The sequence below is a fragment of the Mesoplodon densirostris genome, chromosome 7 (genome assembly GCF_025265405.1).
Source record: "Mesoplodon densirostris isolate mMesDen1 chromosome 7, mMesDen1 primary haplotype, whole genome shotgun sequence".
NCBI classification, from domain to species: Eukaryota; Metazoa; Chordata; class Mammalia; order Artiodactyla; family Ziphiidae; genus Mesoplodon; species Mesoplodon densirostris.
In genome coordinates, this window is record NC_082667.1 from 62657175 (window position 1) to 62679968 (window position 22794).

General features: G+C 41.2%; 2 protein-coding genes across 2 annotated transcripts in view; one reads left to right on the forward strand and one right to left on the reverse strand.

Annotated features, from left to right (window-relative positions):
* Positions 1-6754: 6754 nt before the first annotated feature.
* On the reverse strand, positions 6755-8228 carry MRPL17 (mitochondrial ribosomal protein L17). The gene is made up of 3 exons (XM_060104497.1): positions 8005-8228; positions 7621-7689; positions 6755-7213 (listed from the first exon to the last, which is right to left on the reverse strand). The coding sequence occupies exons 1-3, from the start codon at positions 8176-8178 to the stop codon at positions 6938-6940; spliced, it is 519 nt and encodes a 172-aa protein (XP_059960480.1). The 5' UTR covers positions 8179-8228; the 3' UTR covers positions 6755-6937.
* A 152-nt stretch (positions 8229-8380) lies between these two features.
* The window catches only part of LOC132493598 (olfactory receptor 10A4-like), a 133050-nt gene continuing 118636 nt past the window's right edge, over positions 8381-22794 (forward strand). The window contains 1 exon segment of the mRNA XM_060104307.1: positions 8381-8536. The gene's annotated coding sequence lies outside the window, so the exon portion shown is untranslated.

Sequence of the window (22794 nt, forward strand, 5' to 3'; positions counted from 1 at the left end):
GCTTCCACCCTCATGACCTAAGCACCTTCCAAAGGCCCCACCTCCCAATACCATCAAATTGGGCATTAGGATTTCAACATATGAATCTGGGTGGGGGGGGGACATAAACATTCAGACCATAGCAAAAAATAAATACATTAATCTTCAAAATTCACTTTTTAAATCTCCTTTCCTCTCAAGTTGCTGCCGTATCTTCTCTTTTCATTGTCACCAAACTTCTCCAGTTGTCTTTATGGTTTCTGCTTTTGCCCCTCTCAAGAGACTGCTCCATTAGAGGTCAACAGTGAACATCCTAATCTGTAAGTCCAATGGCCAAAGATACTCATTAAATCACTATTCTGGAGCCTGGCCAACATTAGGTTCTAAGAATACAAAAATCATCTAGTGTCTGTCCTTAGGACCTCAGAATCTGAGGGAGATGTTTTTGACCCCACCTCCCTTGGATTTTGAGACACCAGTGTTCTAGCTGTAGTCCTTCTTTTCACCCTCCTCCGAGGGCTTCTCTTTTTTTCTGTCTGGCCTTTGAATGTTGGCTCTATCCTTTTTCTTTTACTTTTACTCTATATTTTTTGTCTGGGAAATCTCATCTAGTCCAATTGCTTCAATTTCCTCCTATGTGTGAATAGCACATCTGTATTGCTGGCTTACCTATATCCTTTGAGCTCCAGAACAACTGTTCACAAGACAACTCTGTAACATGAATATGTTTACAACAAAGCTCATCACAGAATCTCGGATCTGCTTCTCCTCTGCTATCCTCACTCTCTGTGAATGGAATTACTTCACCCAACTGCCCAAGTAGAAACTTGGTATTGTGCTTGACTCTTAACTTCTTCCTCTACCTTCCTCTATCATGTAGTCACACGCAATGTCTAGTCTATTCTATCTCCTGTATTATCTGTTTGATCTGTTGGCTTCTCTCCTTCCCCCCTGCTTCTGGCCTAGTCTAGCCTTCCCTCAACTCCCCTTGGATTCCTTAACTAGCCTCCTATTCAGTTTCCTTGCTTCTAGTCTTGGCCCCTAACCCATCTTCCGGTCTGATGGAAGAATGATATTTCTGAATTGTAAATCTGATCCCTTTTCTCTCCATTTAAAAATCCTTCAGTGGCTTCCCCTGGTCTTCAGGATAAAATCCAAGCACTTTATCATGTCTTACAGGGTCCTTTGTAACCTGATCTTGCCTGGCTTTCCTGCTTCATTTCCTCCACTTCTTCCTCAAAACTAAATCCCAGCTGTACCAAATTACTTACTTGGAATTTCTTAACCACTCCATTCTGTTTCATAATTCAGTGCACTTCTACCTGCAGATCTTGCTGCCTGGAATGCCCTCCCAGAGGACCTCTCTACCCAAAGCTTGATGAATGCCTGTTCATTCTTCAAGATGCAGCCCTAGCATTGTTTCCTCTGAAAAGTTCCTTATTGACCTCCTCCTTTTTTGGTACTCCAGTATGCCTTGTGCACACCACTTTCTTAGCTACCTGTCTTATTATGTTATACTTATTCACGATCTGTCTCTCCAACTGGCCTGATGGGCCCAGAAGGAGTCATCCCTGTATTCTCTATACTAGCACAGTGCTTTGAATGAAAAAGGACTATGCTTGCTAAATTCATTTTATAATTATTTTTGAGTGTCTCTTATGTACAAGGAAGACACTGTACTGGGTACTGTGATGAATTTTGCAGGTTCTCTTTCCTCTCTGTAAGGCAATTTCTCAGTCTCCTTCACAGATTCTGCATCCTGTCTGTCCTCTAATGTCCGACCTCAGTCTCCTTTCCCTCTACATATACACTCTGAGTCATCCCATCCATTTCCTTAGCTTTAATTGCCAAGAACTCCCAAATCTCTTTTCCCGGCGAAGAACTCTTTCCTAATCTCCACATGCTCCCAGGCATCTCAAACTCAGCACATACAAAACTGAACTATTTTTCCTTTCTTTTGTTCCTTTTGGGATAAAAGGAAAAGATAACTGTAGGAAAGCTTCTGAGACCATTTTAAGGAAAAGAAGTTAGAAATTAAGTCAGAACAATGGTATTGAGTTTTCAGTGACATCTCTAGGTACAGCTTTTGCATTTTCATCTCCTTGAAGTGAATAGCAGTAAAACTTTAATGCTGTGCTTCCCATGCTGGGCTACACAGTTGGTGTGCCAAGGCATATGTGAAGACACAGTGTAAACAAGGCTCATCTTCTTAGAGCTTAGAGCATCAATTTTGATAGAATTGTGTGCGTATGTATGTGTGCAATGTACAATATTTAACTTGTAAGAACTAAAAACATTACTTTTATATTAAACAGATATACTGTGGAACAGAATGCAAAGTATCAGAAAAAGTTGAAACTCCTTTCCTCAAAATATAAGCACACAGATCATTTTTATCATTGGGGCATCTCAAATTTAACTACCGAATTCATGTCCCTGAGTCAGAGAGCTACAATATGCCCCCACATTTAAGGGCACGGAGAGGAAAACCTTAAGGGTACAGACGTTACCCAGTAGTGAACAATGGGGAATCAGTGTTGCAGGAAGTTCATTTTCAGATGAAGTAAGAGGAAACTGGGGAAGGGAGGAGTTAGTAAACCTAAAATGCAGAGCTAGGCTGAAGAACTTAGTACAACAGACATTTATAGACGCCTGTTTTGTTCCATGTTCTCTACTGGGTAGCCCAAGAGTTGATTAGGTATGTCCCCTACCCTCTAGGAATAAATCAGCTAGTTATGGGTGCTGAACAATGTAATTGTGCCATTGCTACAATGAAGGATGTATGTGTGAAACTGGACCACTGGAAAAGTCCCTAACTTAGCTTGCAGAATTCAGTGAATACTTCTCAGAAGAGGCATCAGATCGGCTTTTGGCTATGTCTTGGAAAATGTATAGGTATTTTCTGTCTGTAGGTAGGTTAGAAATATTTCAGGAAATTGAAATATGAAATGTGTGGGAAATGAATTAGACACATGCTTACATTCTTGACTGTCATTATGAACACTGAAATCCCTGGAGAGGAAGGAGCCCATTTCTTCAGCCTTGGTATACTCAGCAGGGTAGCTTAGCACTGTCCCTGCACACAGTACCATGTTTTTGGTTTTATACAGCTAAGCCAGGGAGTTGACTATGTCATAGACAACATGTAGCTTACTCCTCCTAATTTAATAAACATATATTGAATCAGGTCCAGTGGTAGGTATAGAGTTACCCAGAAGAATGAGTCCCAGTTCCTGGCTTTGGGAGCTCAGTTGAGTGAAGGAGTCAGTCAAGCAGACAGGCAACTGTAGTAGAGTGTAATGAATGCTTTGACAGACATATGACCCAAGGGCTATTACTGCACCCAGGAATGGACCTAGCCCCATCTGGAGGATGATGTGGAGTTTGGAGAAGGCCTCAAAGCAGTGACTTTGAGTAGAGATTTGAACGACGTGTAGGAGGTAATTTGAAACAGGGCAAGCACAATAGTAGAGGCAGCAGCATGAAAAAAGGTATGATATATTCAGAGAATAACAAGTTAATTTCCTGTGACGGGTGGTAGCAGGTAATGGTAGGAGACGAGCCTGAGAGGTGACTGAGACCAGGCCATAGATGGCCTTTGTGCCATGATAGAGGCCTGGATATTATCCAGGAAAGGTAACGGTGAATCACTGTAACGCTGGTTTAGATCAGTGTTTCTCAGAGAAGGTTGTAAAACATTAGTGAGTTGTAGAATCAACTTAGGGAAATGGGACCATCATTTTAAGAGTAAACTAGAAAAGAGTAGACAATATCGGTGCACGATATTTGTACAAATAAATAAAGTTTTGTGATGCTTTTGTTTCAATTATATATATACATGTCAATTTCGTGTTCTGATGTGTTTTTTGATCTGTGGGTCATAGTAAAAAAAATTTGGGGCAACACTAAAGATTCAACAGTACAAAATCATTTACCAGATTACCTTCAGTAGCAATTAACAGAAAACTCAGGCACAAATGGGAGTAGTCACTAAAGATTCTTACTATATAGTATCTTTTAGTTGTTCTGACCTGCCACTCTGTCATCTTCAGCCTAGAGCCAGTTCCCTGTGTTTATCAGAATAACAAGCAATCTTACTCTTATCTAGCAGAGTAGAGCCTGGAATCTCATTGCCTCAAGTTATCTAAGGCCTGTCCATCCCTGAATCCATCAATAGCTAGGGGATGGAAGTAGCAGGACTGCCTTAGACTAACCTGGGGTGGATGTTCGGGAATTAACCCACTGCAGGGAATTGTAATGCAATGTGGTAAATCCAGTGCGTTATGGGAATACCATAGTGGCACCTAGGGTCACAAAGTAATGAACTTAGGTGTGGAGATGGTCAGAGCATTCACCCAGGAGACGCCAAAAGTTTGTGTACAAGGCAGGTAGGTAAAAAGGGGAGGGTTTTCTGGGTGGTAGGTGAACAGAAGGTGTTAGGGAGAGACCTGCATAGGGAAACAGTCAAAATAAGGCCTTCCAAGCCTCCGGAGCATAAAATTAGAGGCAAAGGAAGAAGTTGGAGCAACGAGCAGGTGCCTACTCACCGAGGGGAGTCATGGTAAGGAATCTGGACTCTTTCCCTACAGGAAGAGAAGAGCCACTGGAGATCAAGCAGAGAAGTAAGACAGCAGATTCCTATCACCATGGCTGCAGTGGGGAGGAAGGCAAGTTAGGAGGCTGTTGCAGTAATCCAGGATGAGGATGTCTTGGATCTCAGACTAGGGAGAGGTGTCTGCAGATTGATAAAATTCACATGATGTGCTAATTTGACTGCAGAAGATGAATGTAAGGGAACAGTCTCTGACTTTTGTAACTGTGTCTCCTCTAGATCTTGGGCTTACACTGTGTCATTGATCTATTGAGGCTAGAGGAAATTTGTTACCTTTTGAGGGGGATGGGCATAACTGTGAACCTTGTAGTGAAGAACTGGGGCCTGAACAGTGAACCTTTGAAAGTAAGAGGGAATTTCAGTGCATCCAGGCCTCTCTTGGGAGTTTGGAATTTATTAAAGAGATGCCTGGATGGACTTGGGGGCATATTCCACCAATTTAGGTGAAGAGTTACCATTTATAGGCCAGATTAGTAAAACTGCTACATTGTTGTTTATTTCCCTTGTGTTAATCCCTGAGCCTTTAGTAAATGTTCTAGGATTCATGTACTCCAAAATAATAAAGGGGATGCAGTGTCTCTTGAGACCACTGTGGCAGTAGAAGTGGCCCATTAGACTGTAAGCTCCTTATGGCAAAGCCTGTTTCTTCTCATTTCTATATCCTAGTATCTAGCCCAGGGCCCGACATATGGCTGACACTTGTTCAACTAGTATATCCCTAGTGCCTAAAATGATGCTGGGTACCAGCAGATGCTGAATAAGCACTTAGGGAACTACTGAAAGCCCCAAAGGAAGTTATATTTCTGGGGGCCAGGAGGAAAAGCTGTGAGAGTCCAGCCATAACTCACCTGTTACCGTTACTTAAAGATATGGTTTTAATTTTAAGGAAGGAGCTTTCTCTAGGAGTCAAGGATGACTCCAAGACATCTGGCTGAGGTGAATATTTGTACCAAAAAGACAGAAAGAGGGCAAATTTTTCTAGAGAAACATTCAGAGGTGTAGGTTTATTCAATAAATGTTTTGAGTGTCTACTATATGTCACTCAAAATATAATGTCAGAAAGAGCTTTCTGGCAATAGTGTGAAAGACCAACTGGAGTAGAGTAAGAGATGAGACCCCTGTTGGGAGCAGGAGAGTCTCAGACGAGGGCAGCTGTACTGAAATAGTACCAGAATAGCTCTGTCACTGAAGCTAATATCTGTCTGCTAGACCAGTGACCCCTCCACCCGCAGCCTTATTATCTCAGACAATGGTTGGGTTTGGTGGGCCAAACCCCCTCTGTAGGTCTGGCCTAAGATAAAAATCTGTTTTTTCCACTTTACTAGAAAGATGGGATTTGCTAGGCCCTGCTATCACGTGTTCATGCAGGGATGATAGCTCCAAGTCTTCCCACGACTATCACCCCTGTCAAGCCAGAGTGTGAGGGATGGGCAGCCTGCCTGGGCCAAATCTGGCTTCACAGTAACTAGTGCACATAAAGGAACTTCCTACGTTTCACATGCCCTGACCATTTTGAAGCCGGATTTCCTTTTTCCGAGTTCCCGGAGAGGCCCAGATTGAAAACTTCCAGGAAATTCCCACAGGTTTAACTTCCTAACCTTCTTCCCACTTCAACCTTCTCCTTCACCCTTCCACTCCCACCCCAAGAGGAAGGAGCTTATCCTGGAGTCAACATCCTCTGCTGAACACTTCCACTCCCTTGGCCAGGGTGGTGGTACATCTGAGTTCTCAGGTCCTCTCCTCTGAGGCCTATTCGGGGCTTGAGGTGAACACTTAAGGGTAATATGTGATCCTGTCCAGAAACGGAGGAATGGAACCTTGAAGGTTCCTAGAGTACCAGATTATTACAGAAAGTTCGCTTCTAGATGTTCACCCTCCCACCGCTGTCAGGAGGTAATCCTTCTCTAAGAAATCCCTGGGGCTCAGTCTCTATGCTAGATATCAAAACTCAATCACCTCTGGGGGGCTAAGGTTGGAATTACAGGATACATACCCCATATAATCTAGCATTAAAAAAAACAAAACTGTGCTAACCCAACCCAACCCAGATTTAAGAACCAGAAACATACACCATGAATTTACTATCCCACACAGACCGAGCATGTGGATAGTTCTCATTCTCCAGAAATACCAAGGGGAGGGGAAAAAAAATCAGTTTACATATAGTCATACAATGAATTTTATCTATTGTGCAAAGAGAGGGTTATCTGGCTCCCAGAAGGTTTTGGGCTCCAATCAGACAGTTCATTTTACAACTCAAGATCCAGTTCTTCTTAGAGATTAAAAGAGCTCCCAAGGCCTGTGGATCATGGGCACTGATGAGGGCCACATACCCTTTGGCTCCAGTTAAATCTCTGGTGTTCGAACTGTGTGGGAGCTGTGGGTGCTTGCTTCCTGATCCTTCCGCAGCCCCTGAAGCAGCTGGTTTAGGAGTGTGAGGTTGCTGTCTCTGTGAGGAAGGGGCAGGGGTGGGAGGCAGTTCCCTTTATACTCGATCACTGCCATCTTGGCCCGATCCTGCTTACTCCGATTTGGGATCTGCAGCATTCTCGTGTAGCCCCCATTCTGACCTTGGTACCGAGGGGCCAGTACGTGAAACAGCTTTGGGATCAAGTCTTTCTCCTGGAAGGGGAGAGTTATCCAGGAGACAGCAGAGTCAGGCACCACCGCAGAGACATTTAACTTTCAGCACTCCCAAAGGTAGGGTCCAAACACACACACACACACACACACACACACACACACACACACACACACACACACACACACACACACACACACACACACACCCCTTCCCTCACCCTCTGATGTGGTAGAGTCAAAATTACACAGAGTGGATCAGTTACAGGCAGTTGTGCAGATTGAGATTCACATTGAATTCAATTTAGAACACAGATCTCTAATTTAGTTCACATTTGTCCATAAGCGTGTGCCTTATCTTAATTCCGCCCAGTTCCCTTTCCTCTAACAACCCCCTCCCACTTAGGGAGCAAAGGATGAGATTTGGGAGGCAGACAGGATGCACTCACCGTGAGCCAGAAGTCAGCCATGCGCATGGCTCGTTCGTTGGTGTCTCCCAGCTTCCCACAGTCGATGAGCTGTGAGGATATAACATCACTGACCCAACTCGAGCAAGAAAGGAGGCCATCAATCTTACTCCTTAAATGCCGGACTGCAATCTACTCATTTCATACACCAACAAAGCATCTCGCCAATTAAGGCAACCTCTAACTCCGCAGCCCTAACCAGTCTTCAGTGAGAGGGGCCGGAGGAGTAGGTTCCGCTCACTGTATTAGGGGAATCAGCCTTCGGGCACAGCTTACCAGGGCGGTCCCAATTCTTCCCCAACTCCAGCCGGATCCCGCCTCCCCAGGCCAGACCCGAGAGAGGAACAAGAGGGTCCCGCCCCTCACCTTCTCCGCGTAGCCCCTCAGCTCGTCCACGCGTGCCCATGACGCCTCGATGCGTTCGTGTCGCACCAGTCCCGTGAGCAAGTTCTGCAGCAGGTGGATGCGGGACTCGGGACCAAGGCCCAGGCGGCGGAATACGCGGCCGTGAGAGATGGCAGCCGCGACCGACAGCCGCATACTCCCAGTTTCTTCCAGTCCCTGTGAGGCCGGAACTGGAAACTCCAGGGGAGACGCGGCGGAGAGGCGGAGCTTAGAGGACGCATGCGCCATACGTTGGTGCGTGGTGGACGTGTTTGCGCATGTGTATCAGAGCCTGCCTCGTTGGCAGCCTGGGGGAGGGCGGGGAAGGGGCGTTGACTTCTTCCAGAGGAAGCGAGCCTGGTGGGGTTTGGCCCCCGGGAACGCTCCCTGTCGGCCGGGGAACCAGGCGCCCCCTGGTGTGGAGTGACCCGGCTGTCGGGTTTCTCTGATGCTGCGTCATTCGTCTTGTGGCCCGTAGGGCGCTGGCAAGGTCCGCCTTGTGTCGGCTAGAAAAGTGAGTACCTGAGGGGAAAGTGCCTGGCGGGGTCCTGGTCCCTCAGGCTGGCTGCCCTGCCCTCCCTGAGGCGCGGCGCGTCCCAAACCCTGAGCGTGTCATTTTTAAAAGCAAATTGTTTTCAGTAGTAATGGTGAAATGAGTGGGATAACAATGATATGAAAGAAACGCAGATGGTGAAAATTTTCTTTGGTTTAAGTTGTTGACTGAAAAAAAGCACAACATAAAAGTTGAGAGTTATGTTTTATTTGTCAGACAAAACTGAGGACTTAAGCCAGGAACACAGCAGCTCAGATAACTCTGAGAGGCTGCTCTGAAGAGGCAAGGGGTGGGGTCGGGGTGGGGTGGGGACCAGGATACATAGGAGTTTTTGCAGCAAAACCCAGGTAGTTGGAGCATCAAAAGACTACTGTTCATAAAAGAAAACCAGATATCTCAAGTTAAGGAATTTAGCGCTTTTCTATGCACGAGACGATGCAAGAATCTGGGCTCACTGAAATCATTCTTTTGATCTGCACCTCAGCTATTTGGGACCAGTATCCTGTGTTTTCTCATCCTGAGTCTCCTCAGAGTGTGCTGTCCGGGGTGCCTGTAGTGGCTGATGGCTGCAACATCCTTTGTTTACTGATATGGCAGGTGGCATTTTTAGTTCACAAAGTACATATAATCATCCCGGTTCAAGAAGAATTACCGCACTCCAAGGAAAAATAATGGGCTAATACTTTTAAGTTACATCAGTGTGTTTTTTATTTTAAAATGGGAAAACCATACCTATGCATTTATGTGTTAAAGTAATGAAGAGTAACATTATAGTTTCTGGTTTTGAGCCTTCGTGTCTGCCGATTTGCAATGACCTGGTCAAAATTGCTCTTTGTTATGGATTCAGATATGTCCCTCCCACAAAAAAGATATGCTAAGACCTACCCCACCCCCATATAGCCTGCATCTCCCTCATCCAGTACCTCATGATGTGACTTTATTTGGAAACAGGGTCCTTGCAGATGTCATTAGTTAAGATGAGGTCATACTGGATTAGGGTGGGAGTCTAATCCAAAGTTACTAATGGCCTTATAAAAAGAACACCTTTGGAGAGACAGAGACACACAGAATGCCATGTGACCCGGAAGGCAGAGATCAGAGTTGCCTAGTTGCAAGCCAAGGATTTCTGGCAAACATCAGAAGCTAAGAGCAAGATATGGAACATATTCTTCCCTAGATCCTTCAGAGAATGCATGGCCTAACTGACAGGTTGATTTTGGACTTCTAGCCTTCAGAACTACAAGACAGTAAATTTCTGCCCTGTTTGTGACACTTTGTTACAGAAGCCCTAGACACATATTCATGTTTGTTAGAAAGCATATTTAGATTTGTCATTCTGTCTTCCTCTTAGGTGACCAGAGAACACCTCTTGCTAATTTTAATTTTGAAAAGTTTCTTTTGTCTGAAGCAACATACATGCAAATAGGAAAAGTCTTAAACATATGGATATGTTGGCAGAAATTTATACAAACCACACTTCACAATAAATTCCAGAAATTACAATACTGTTGGTGTCTTGTTTCTTTGGGATCAATTCTTGCAGCTTTCAGTTATCTCCACATTTCACTGTAACGTCGTCATCAGAAAATTCATCATAAATTTCTACTGGTAAAAACTTGGGAAGATTTTCTTCTTTGCAAAAGTCAGAGAAAATGAACATTGACACTGGTGTTATTTGACCTATTGCTTTAAAAAAGGAATGTCCTCTTGGTCAAAATGTACAGCATCAAACATTGTCCATATTTATTTTTTTGGTTATGTGAGGCTGATCTAGGATGGCCTCAGCCTGCAGCAGCTTGAAGCAGGGTTTCAGTTACTAGCCAGTGATTGAGGTCGGGTCGCGGTGGTGAGAGCGCCGAATCCTATCCACTAGACCAGTGGTCAGTGACAAGGCCCTGGCCCTATGGCTTTGCAGAAAAAGAATTCCCACAAAGATGGAAAGTAGTGAAACAAGTAAAGTATTTATTAGGAAAAAAAGTACGTGTGGATAGACACATGGGTGGGCTCAGGGAGAGAGTCACGCCCTTGTGGCAGTTTAAATCACTTATATGGGGCATTTCTTCTGTGTTTCCTTTGGCCAATCATTTTGGTTTGTCTGGTTCAGAGTCCATATTGGGTGTATCTCGGGATCTTCCCATGTATGCACACGCATCTCTTAGCCAAGATGGATTCTACTGAAGAGGCCTATGGGTAGTGAGCATCAGTTGGCATCAATTAGCATCACTCCCCTTTTGGCCTCCAAGGAGCCTTTCTGCACATGTGTAGTCGGGGAGGTCTCCTGACTCCGAGAATGAGAAATATGTGGTCTCTTACCTTGTACCTGGGCAGGGTCCAGCCTCCTCTCTCAATTGTTTTGTTATTTCCGTCTCGGAGTATTGGTCCACAGGGAATGAACTTTGACCGTTTGCCCCTGGGGTCCCATCTGTCTCCTGCTTCAAGATCATCATCTCTTGTTTGTTCTCCTGGCAGTATTCAAACTTTTTGTCTATGTCAATTTCTTTACATTTTGTTGGTGCATAGTTAATGGCTTTCTCTCCAGTTTTTGAGGATTGATGTTCAAGGAACCATTTTAAACCTTGGTATCTTACTGTATGTTGTACAAGGCATATTCTGGCTGTTTGTAGATACTTTTGTGTCTGGTTGATCTCATCTGAAACTTCACCTTAAAACAAAAACAACTCAGGAAAGAAAAATCATACAACCAGGATTGTTTATTTTAAATTTATAGTTTTAGAAGCAGGGCTATGTTCTACCACAAGGGTTGGAGGTACAAAATGTGCCTCAAGTGAGCTTGAAAGATCACAAATTGTTATGAATTTATCAATACTATGAAAAATAATACATGTGGCTGAATCTGACTATGTAACTGATAGGTTTCCAAATTAACTTGCGTGTGGAATAAAATGTTTTAATGGATTAGTTTTAAAAAGTGATAGTTTGAAGCTTACATGTATTTTATTTTAACACAACGGTAACTATATCAATTGTATAGAACTTAGACCAACAAAAGATTTTTCTTTGAGGGTTATTATATCACTAACACTGTTTAGCATAGTCATGCAATGTGATAAAAATCAGATTGACTTTTAGTTAGTTTTATTACTATTTTAAAATTCTTTACAGAAAATTCACCTCCTTATGCTTGCTTTGGAACCGGCTGCGTCTACCTCCCAACCCTTGGTGCCCACTGGCTTTGAGAGAGTTTGGGACTAGGATAATTGCTTTGGTGTCAGAACTATTGTAAATAGAAAAACAAGCTTTCTCCTTGACTCTGAAATAACTGCATCTTCTTCTACTGATGCCTTCATGAAGCAATGTCCTGGGAGCCTGTACAGGGAGCTCAGCAAGTGTTCAATCAGGGATTTAATGATGATGGGGAAAAGCAATTGTCGATTGGACCCCAAGCCAACATTTTTTTAAAATTAGGTTTATTTATTTATTTATTTATATTTTAAAAAACCTCTTTATTGGAGTATAACTGCTTCACAATACTATGTTAGTTTCTCTTGCACAACAGAGCGAATCAGCCACATACATACACATGTCCCCATATCCCCTCCCTCTTGAGCCTCCCTCCCATCCTCCCTATCCCACCCGTTTAGGTCATCGCAAAGCACCAAGCTGATCCCCCTGTGCTGTGCTGCTGCTTCCCACCAACGGACTGTTTTACATTCGGTAGTGTATATATGTCCATGCTACTCTCACTTCGCCCCAGCTTCACCCTCCTGCCCCATGTCTTCTAGTCCATTTTCTATGTCTGCCTGTTTATTCCTGCCCTGCAACTATGTTCATGAGAGCCCTTTTTTTTTTCAGATTCCATATATATATGTGTTAGCATACGGTATTTGTTTTTCTCTTTCTGACTTCACTCTGTATGACAGACTCTAGGTCCATCCACCTCACTACAAATAACTCAGTTTTGTTTCTTTTTATGGCTGAGTAATATTCCATTGTATATATGTGCCACATCTTCTTTATCCATTCATCTGTCGATGAACATTTAGGTTGCTTCCATGTCCTGGCTATTGTAAATAGTGCTGCAGTGAACATTTTGGTACATAATTCTTTTTGAATTATGGTTTTCTCAGGGTATACGCCCAGTAGTGGGATTGCTGGGTCATATGGTAGTTCTGTTTGTAGTTTTTAAGTAACTTCCATACTGTTCTCCATAGTGGCTGTATCACTTACATTCCCACCAACAGTTCAAGAGGGTTCGCTTTTCCCCACACCCTCTCCAGGATTTATTGTTTGTAGATTTTTTTGATGATGGCTACTCTGACCGGTGTGAGGTGATACCTCATTGTAGTTTTGATTTGCATTTCTCTAATGATTAGTGATGTTGAGCATCTTTTCATGTGTTTGTTGGCAATCTGTATGTCTTCTTTGGAGAAATGTCTATATAGGTCTTCTGCCCATTTTTGGATTGGGTTGTTTGTTTTTTTGATATTGAGCTGCATGAGCTGCTTGTATATTTTGGAGATTAATCCTTTGTCAGTTGCTTCATTTGTAAATATTTTCTCCCATTCTGAGGGTTGTCCTTTCATCTTGTGTATGTTTTCCTTTGCTGTGCAAAAGCTTTTAAGTTTCATTAGGTGCCATTTGTTTATTTTTGATTTTATTTCCATTTCTCCAGGAGGTGGGTCAAAAAGGATCTTGCTGTGATTTATGTCATAGAATGTTCTGCCTATGTTTTCCTCTAAGAGTTTGATAGTTTCTGGCCTTACATTTAGGCCTTTAATCCATTTTGCATTTATTTTTGTGTATGGTGTTAGGGAGTGTTCTAATTTCATTCTTTTATATGTAGGCATCCGGTTTTCCCAACACCACTTATTGAAGAGGCTGTCTTTTCTCTATTGTATATTCTTGCCTCCTTTATCAAAAATAAAGTGACCATATGTGCGTGGGTTTATCTCTGGGCTTTCTATCCTGTTCCATTGATCTATATTTCTGTTTTTGTGCCAGTACCATATTGTCTTGATAACTGTAGCTTTGTAGTACAGTCTGAAGTCCGGGAGCCTGATTCTTCCAGGTCCATTTTTCTTTCTCAACATTGCTTTGTCTATTCGGGGTCTTTTGTGTTTCCACACAAATTGTGCAATTTTTTGTTCTAGTTCTGTGAAAAATGCTGTTGGTAGTTTGATAAGGATTGCATTGAATCTGTAGATTGCTTTGGGTAGTATAGTCATTTTCACAATGTTGATTCTTCCAATCTAAGAACATGGTATATCTCTTCATCTGTTTGTATCATCTTTAATTTCTTTCAATAGTGTCTTATAGTTTTCTGCATACAGGTCTTTTGTCTCCTTAGGTAGGTTTATTCCTTGGTATTTTATTCATTTTGTTGCAGTGTTAAATGGGAGTGTTTCCTTAATTTCTCTTTCAGATTTTTTATCATTAGTGTATAAGAATGCCAGAGATTTCTGTGCATTAATTGTGTATACTGCTACTTTACCAAATTCATTGATTAGCTCTAGTAGTTTTCTGGTAGCATTTTTAGGATTCTCTATGTATAATATATCATCTGCAAACAGTGACAGCTTTACTTCTTTTCCTGTTTGGATTCCTTTTATTTCTTTTTCTTCTCTGATTGTTTTGGCTAAAACTTCCAAAAGTATGTTGAATGATAGTGGTGAGAGTGGGCATCCTTGTCTTATTCCTGATCTTATGGAAATGGTTTCAATTTTTCACCATTGAGAACGATGTTGGCTGTGGGTTTGTCATGTATGGCCTTTATTATGTTGAGGCAAGTTCCCACTATGCCTACCTTCTGGAGAGTTTTTATCATAAATGGGTGTTGAATTTTGTCGAAAGCTTCTTCTGCATCTATTGAGATGATCATATGGTTTTTATCCTTCAATTTGTTAATATGGTGTATCACACATATTGGTTTGCGTATATTGAAGAATCCTTGCATTCCTGGGATAAACCCCACTTGATCATGGTCTATGATTCTTTTAATGTGCTATTGGATTCTGTTTGCTAGTATTTTGTTGAGGATTTTTGCATCTATGTTCATCAGTAATATTGGCCTGTAGTTTTCTTTCTTTGTGATATCTTTTTCTGGTTTTGGTATCAGGGTGATGGTGGTCTCGTAGAATGAGTTTGGGAGTATTCCTTGCTCTGCTATATTTTGGAAGAGTTTGAGAAGGATAGGTGTTAGCTCTTCTCTAAATGTTTGATAGAATTCACCTGTGAAGCCATCTGGTCCTGGACTTTTGTTTGTTGGAAGATTTTTAAACACAGTCTGAATTTCAGTCCCTGTGATTGGTCTGTTTATATTTTCTTTTCTTCCTGGTTCAGTCTCGGAAGGTTGTGCTTTTCCAAGAATTTGTCCATTTCTTCCAGGTTGTCCATTTTATTGGCATATAGTTGCTTGTAGTAATCTCTCATGATCCTTTGTACTTCTGCAGTGTCAGTTGTTACTTCTCCTTTTTCATTTCTAATTCTATTGATTTGAGTGTTCTCCATTTTTTTCTTGATGAGTCTGGCTAATGGTTTATCAGTTTTGTTTATCTTCTCAAAGAACCAGTTTTTAGTTTTATTTATCTTTGCTATTGTTTCCTTCATTTCTTTTTCATTTATTTTTGATCTGATCTATTATGATTTCTTTCCTTCTGCTAACTTTGGGGTCTTTTTGTTCTTCTTTCTCTAATTACTTTAGGTGTAAGGTTAGGTTGTTTATTTGAGATGTTTCTTGTTTCTTGAGGTAAGATTGTATTGCTATAAACTTCCCTCTTAGAACTGCTTTTGCTGCATCCCATAGGTTTTGGGTCGTCATGTTTTCATTGTTATTAAGTAGTGTATTGTTTAGCCTTTGTGTGTTTGTATTTTTTACAGATTTTTTCCTGTAATCGATATCTAGTCTCAGAACATCGTGCTCGGAAAAGATACTTCATACGATTTCAATTTTCTTAAATTTACCAAGGCTTGATTTGTGACCCAAGATATGACCTATCCTGGAGAATGTTCCATGAGCACTTGAGAAGAACGTGTATTCTGTTGTTTTTGGGTGCAATGTCCTATAAATATCAATTAAGTCCATCTTGTTTAATGTATCATTTAAAGCTTGTGTTTCCTTACTTATTTTCATTTTGGATGATCTGTCCATTGGTGAAAGTGGGGTGTTAAAGCCCCCTACTGTGATTGTGTTACTGTCGATTTCCCCTTTTATGGCTGTTAGTATTTGCCTTATGTATTGAGGTGCTCCTGTGTTGGGTGCATAAATATTTACAGTTGTTATATCTTCTTCTTGGATCGATCCCTAGATCATTATGTAGTGTCCTTCTTTGTCTCTTGTAATAGTCTTTATCTTAAAGCCTATTTTGTCTGAGATGAGAATTGTTACTCCAGCTTTCTTTTGGTTTCCATTTGCATGGAATATCTTTTTCCATCCCCTTACTTTCAGTCTGTATGTGTCCCTAGGTCTGAAGTGGGTCTTTTGTATACAGCATATATATGGGTCTTGTTTGTGTATCCATTCAGCCAGTCTGTTGTCTTTTGATTGGAGCATTTAATCCACTTACATTTAAGGTAATTATCGATATGTATGTTCTTATTATAATTTTCTTAATTGTTTTGGGTTTGTTATTGTAGGTCTTTTCCTTCTCTTGTGTTTCCTGCCTAGAGAAGTTCTTTTAGCATTTGTTGTAAAGCTGGTTTTGTGATGCTGAATTCTCTTTGCTTTTGCTTGTCTGTAAAGGTTTTAATTTCTCCATTGGATCTGAATGAGATCCTTGGCTGGGTAGAGTAATCTTGGTTGTATGTTTTTCCCTTTCATCACTTTAAATATGTCCTGCCAGTCCCTTCTGGCTTGCAGAGTTTCTGCTGAAAGTTCAGCTGTTAACCTTATGGGGATTCCCTTGTATATTATTTTTGTTTTTCCCTGCTGCTTTTAATATTTTTTCTTTGTATTTAATTTCTTTTTTTTTCAGTATGCGGGCCTCTCACTGTTGTGGCCTCTCCCATTGCGGAGCACAGGCTCCGGATGAGCAGGCTCAGCGGCCATGGCTCACGGGCCTAGCCACTCCGCGGCCTGTGGGATCCTCCCGGACCAGGACAGGAACCCATGTCCCCTGCATCGGCAGGCGGACTCTCAACCACTACGCCACCAGGGAAGCCCTGTATTTAATTTTTGATAGTTTGTTTAATATGTGTCTTGGCGTGTTTCTCCTTGGTTTTATCCTGTATGGTACTCTCCGTGCTTCCTGGACTTGATTAGCTATTTCCTTTCCCATATTAGCAAAGTTTTCAACTCTAATCTCTTCAAATATTTTCTTAGTCCCTTTCTTTTTCTCTTCTTCTACTGGGACCCCTATAATTCAAATGTTGGTGTGTTTAATGTTGTCCCAGAGGTCTCTGAGACTGTCCTCAATTCTTTTCATTCTTTTTTTTTTAATTCTGTTCTGTGGTAGTTATTTCCACTGTTTTGTCTTCCAGGTCACTTATCCGTTCTTCTGCCTCGGTTATTCTGCTATTGATGCCTTCTAGAGAATTTTTCATTTCATTTATTGTGTTGTTCATCATTGTTTGTTTGCTCATTAGTTCTTCTAGGTCCTTGTTAAATGTTTCTTGTATTTTCTCCATTCTATTTCCAAGATTTTGGATCATATGTACTGTCCTTACTCTGACTTCTTTTTCAGGTAGACTGCCTATTTCCTCTTCATTTGTTTGGTCTGGTGGATTTTTACGTTGCTTCTTCACCTGCTGTGTGTTTCTCTGTCTTCTCATTTTGCTTAACTTACTGTGTTTGGAGTCTCCTTTTCACAGGCTGCCAGTTCATATTTCCTGTTGTTTTTGGTGTCTGCCCCCAGTGGCTAAGGTTGGTCCAGTGGGTTGTGTAGGCTTCCTGGTGGAGGGGACTAGTGCCTGTGTTCTTGTGGATGAGGCTGGATCTTGTCTTTCTGGTGGGCAGCTCCATGTCTGGTGGTGTGTTTTGGGCTGTGTGTGACCTTATTATGATTTTAGGCAGACTCTCTGCTAATGGGTGGGGTTGTGTTCATGTCTTGCTAGTTGTTTAGCATAGGGTGTGCAGCGCTCTAGCTTGCTGTTGAGTGGAGCTGGGTCTTAGTATTGAGATGGAGATCTCTGGGAGAGCTTTCACCGTTTGATATTATGTGGAGCCGTGTGGTCTCTGGTGGACCAATGTCCTGAACTCGGCTCTGCCACTTCAGAGGCACTGGCCTGACACACGGCCGGAGCACCAAGACCCTGTGAGCCACACAACTCAGAAGAAAGGGGAGAAGAAAATAATGAAAGAGAGAAAGAAGGAAAAGAAAAGAAAGTTATTAAAATAAAAACTAAAAAAAATTATTAAAGAAATTTTTTAAGTAATAAAGAAAAAAATAGGAAAGAAAGAAAGAGAGCAACTGAACCAAAAAACAAATCCACCAGTTATAACAAATGCTAAAAACTATACTAAAAAACAAACAAACAAACAAATAAAACCCCAAGAATCGAAAGGCAGATCCCTAGGACAAATGGTAAAAGCAAAGCTATACAGACAAAATCACACAAAGAATCATACACATACACACAAAAAGCGAAAAAGGAAAAGAAATATATATCATTGCTCCCGAAGTCCACCACCTCAATTTGTGATGATTAGCTCCTGGGGTTCCGCTTTGGATCTGGCCCTGCCTCTGTGTGTAGGTCACCTGAGGGCACCTGTTTTTTGCTCAGACAGGACTGGGTTAAAGTAGCAGCTGATTATGGGGCTCTGGCTTGCTCAGGCCTGAGAGAGGGAGGGGTATGGAATGCAGGGTGATCCTGCAGCGGCAGAGGCTGGAGTGACGTTGCAACAGCCTGAGGTGCGCTGTGTGTTTTCCGCTGTGTGTTTTCCTGGGGAAGTTGTCCCTGGATCACAGGATCCTGGCACTGGCGGGCTCCCAGGAGGGGAGGTGTGGATAGTGACCTGTGCTTGCACACAGGGTTCTTGGTGGCTGCAGCATCAGCCTTAGCATTTCATGCCCGTCTCTGGTGTCCACGCTGATAGCAGTGGCTCACGCCCTGCAAAGTAGCTGTTTTAAGAAAACTCAGTAAGCTACAGAAAACTCAGAAAGACAATGATGAAATAAATTGAAAGACACAGATAAATGGAAAGATATCTCATGTTCATGATTTGGAAGTATTAACACTGTTAAAATGTATATACCTAAAATGTATATATCCCTAAAATGTATATACCTCACAAAGCCATCTATAGATTCAACATAATCCTTATTATAATTCTAATGGCATTTTTTCACCGAAATAGTCAAAACCAATCCTAAAATATGTACAGAATCACAAAAGATCCCCAATACCCGAAGCAATCTTGATAAAGAATAACAAAGCCAGAGGCATCACAATTCCTTACTTCCAACTATGTTATAAATCTATAATAATTAAAACAGTATAGTACTGGCATATAAATAGACACATAGACTAATGAAACAGAGCAGAGAGCCCAGGAAGAATACTCTGTATATGTGGTGAATTTATATTTGACAAGGGAGCCATGAATACTCAGTGAGGAATGGATTGTCTCTCCAACAAAGGATGCTGGAAAAACTGGATAAAGAAATTAGGCCCTTATCTTACACCACTCACAAAAATTAACTCAAAATGGATTAAAGACTTAAAGAGAAGACCTGATAACGTAAAACTCAAAAAAGTAAACATAGTAAAAGAATCTCCTTGACATTGTTCTTTGCAATGATTTTTTTGGATATGACATCAAAACTTAAGCGACAAAAGCTGAAATCAACATGTATGACTACCTCAAACTAAAATGTCTTACACAGTAAAAGAAATAATAAAAAAATGCAAGGTAACCTTCAGAAAGGGAGAAAATATTTGCCATTCAAATATTGAATAAGGACCTGCTAATAAAAATATATAAAAACTCATACAACTGAATAACAAACCCCTAAAAATTTCAGCTGAAAAAATGAGCAGAGAAGCTAAATAGACATTTTTTTCCAAAGAAGACAGTCACATGGCCAACAGATACATGAAATGATGCTCAACACTAATGGTCATCAGAGAAATGCAAATCAAGAGCACAATGAGCTATTACCTCACTCTCAGTAGAATGGCTTTCATCAAGAAGACAAGAGATAACAAGTGTTTGTGAGGATGTGGAGAAAAGAGAATCCCAGTGTTGATATGAATGTAAATTGGTTCAGCCACTATGGGAAAGAGTATGGAGGTTCCTCAAAAATGTATAAAAGAACTACCATATTATCTAGTAACTCCACTTCTGGGTATATATCTAACAAGTGAAAGCAAGATCTTGAAGAGATATATGCACTCCCATGTTTATGACAGCATTATTCATAGTAGCCAAGATGTTGAAATAGTCTAAGTGTCAGTCAACTGCTGAATGGATAATAAAGATATCTATCTATCTGTCTATCTATCCCTATCCATCTATCTATCTATCTCCATGAGAAAGAATGAAATCTTTCCATTTGTGACAACATGGATGGACCTTGAGGGCATTATCCTAAGTGAGATAAATCAGACAGAGAAAGACAAACATTGTAGGCTATCATTTGTAGGTAGAATCTAAGAAAGCCAAACATGTAAAAATTTAGAGGAGAATGGTGGTTAGCAGGGGCTGGTGAGTGTGGCAATTGCAGAGACGTTGTTTAAGGGTTCAAACCTGCAATCATTAGATTAATAAACCCTGAATATCTAATGCTTAGCATATTATAAACAGCAATACTGTATTATAAACTTCAAAGTTGCTAAGATTCTAGATCGAAATTGTTTTGACCACAATAATGAAATGGTGATGATGTGACATGACAGATGCTTTAGTTAACTCTTCAGTGGTAATCATGTTATGGTATGTAAAAGTATCAAATCAACACATGTTTATACCTTACATTTACCAGAAAAGACCCTGAATAGCTTAAACAGTCTTGGGCAAAAAGAAGAGAGCTGGAGGTATCAGAGTCCCTGACTTAAGACTATACTACAAAGCTACAGTCATCAAAACAGTATAGTATTGGCACTAAAGCACACACATAGATTGGTGGAATAGAATAGAGAGCTCAGAAATAAACCCACACACTTTTGGTCAAGTAATCTATGACAAAGGAGGCAAGAATATACAATGCAGAAAAGACAGTCTCTTCAGTAAGTGGTGCTGGGAAAACTGGAGAGCTACTTGTAAAAGAATGAAATTAGATATTTTTCTCACACCATATATATAATAAACTCAAAAGGATTAAAGACCTAAATGCAAGACCAGAAACCATAAAATTCCTAGAGGAAAACACAGGAGGAGCAGTCTTTGACATAAATTGTAGCAATATTTCTTAAGGCTAAGGAAACCAAAGCAAAAATAAACCAATGGAACCTAATTAAACTCAAAAGCTTTTGCACAGCAAAGAAAGCCATCAACAAAATGAAAGACAGCGTACTTACTGAATGAGAGAAAATATTTGCAAATGATATGACCAATAAGGGGTTAATATTCAAAATATGGAAGCAATTCATACAAACTCAACATGAGAAAAAAACAGAAGAACGGATGAAAAAATAGGCAGAAGACCTGAATAGACATTTTTTCATAGAAGGCATAAAGATGGCCAACCGGCACATGAAAAGATGCTCAACATTGTTAATCATCAGGGAAATGCAAATCAAAACTTCACACCTGTCAGATTGGCTGTCATTGAAAGGAACACAATTAACAAATGTTGGCAAGGATGTGGAGAAAAGGGATCCTGTGTACACAGTTGGTGGGAATGTAATTTGGTGAAGCCACTGTGGAAAATAGTATGGAGAGTTCTCAAAAAACTAAAAACAGAATTACCGTTATTTAGCAATTCCACTCCTCAGTATATAGCTGAAGACAATGAAAAGACTTTTTTAAAAATACATGCACCCGGGCCTCCCTGGTGGCGCAAGTGGTTGAGAGTCCGCCTGCCGATGCAGGGGATACGGGTTCGTGCCCCGGTCTGGGAGGATCCCATATGCCGCGGAGCGGCTGGGCCCGTGAGCCATGGCCGCTGAGCCTGCGCGTCCGGAGCCTGCGCGTCCGGAGCCTGTGCTCCGCAACGGAGGAGGCCACAACAGTGAGAGGCCCGCATACCGAAAAAAAAAAAAAAAAAAAATACATGCACCCTGGTGTTCATAGTAGCATTATTTACAGTTGCTAAGATATTGAAGCAACCTAAGTATCCATCAGCAGATGAATGGAAAAGATGTTTCATGTATACACACACACACACACACTCACACACATGATGGAATATTACTCAGCCGTAAAAAATAATCAAATTTGCTATTTGCAACAACATGGATGGACCTGGAGGGTAACATGTTTAGTGAAATAAGTCAGAGAGAGAAAATCAAATGCTGTATGTTATCACTTACACCTGAAATCCAAAAAATAAAACAAACTAATGTATATAAGAAAAAGAAACATGCCCATAGATGTAGAGAATAAACTAGTGGTTACCAATAGGTGGAGGGGCAAGACAGGGGTAAGGAATTAAGAGGTACAAATTACTATGTATAAAATAAATAAACCAAGTATATGACATTGTGCAAGCCAAAATTATGGAGACTGTAAAAAGAACAGTGGCTGTCAGGGGTTGGAGAGAGGCGGGGGAGAATAGGTGGAGACAGCATTTTCAGGGTTAGCAAAACTTTTTTTTTAATAATGTGTAATGTTTTATCATATCGTTATACATTTGTCAAAACCCATAGACTGGGGCTTCCCTGGTGGTGCAGTGGTTGAGAATCTGCCTGCCAATGCAGGGGACATGGGTTCGAGCCCTGGTCTGGGAAGATCCCACATGCCACGGAGCAACTAAGCCCGTGCGCCACAGCTACTGAGCCTGTGCGTCTGGAGCCTGTGCTCCGCAACAAGAGAGGCCGCGACAGTGAGAGGCCCGTGCACTGCGATGAAGAGTGGCCCCTGCTCGCCATAACTAGAGAAAGCCCTCGCACAGAAACGAAGACCCAACACAGCCAAAAATAAATAAATAAATTTATTAAAAAAAAAAACCCCATAGACTGTACGAAATAAGAGTGAGCCTTTAGTTAATAATGGAGTATCAGTATTATTTCATCATTTGTAACAAATGTACAACACTAAAGAAAGATGTTAATAAAATGTATGGGATGGGAATATATGCAACTCTGTACTTTCCATTAAATTTTTTGTAAATATAAACAGGTCTAAGAAGATAATCTACTAATTATTTATTAAATACTTTATT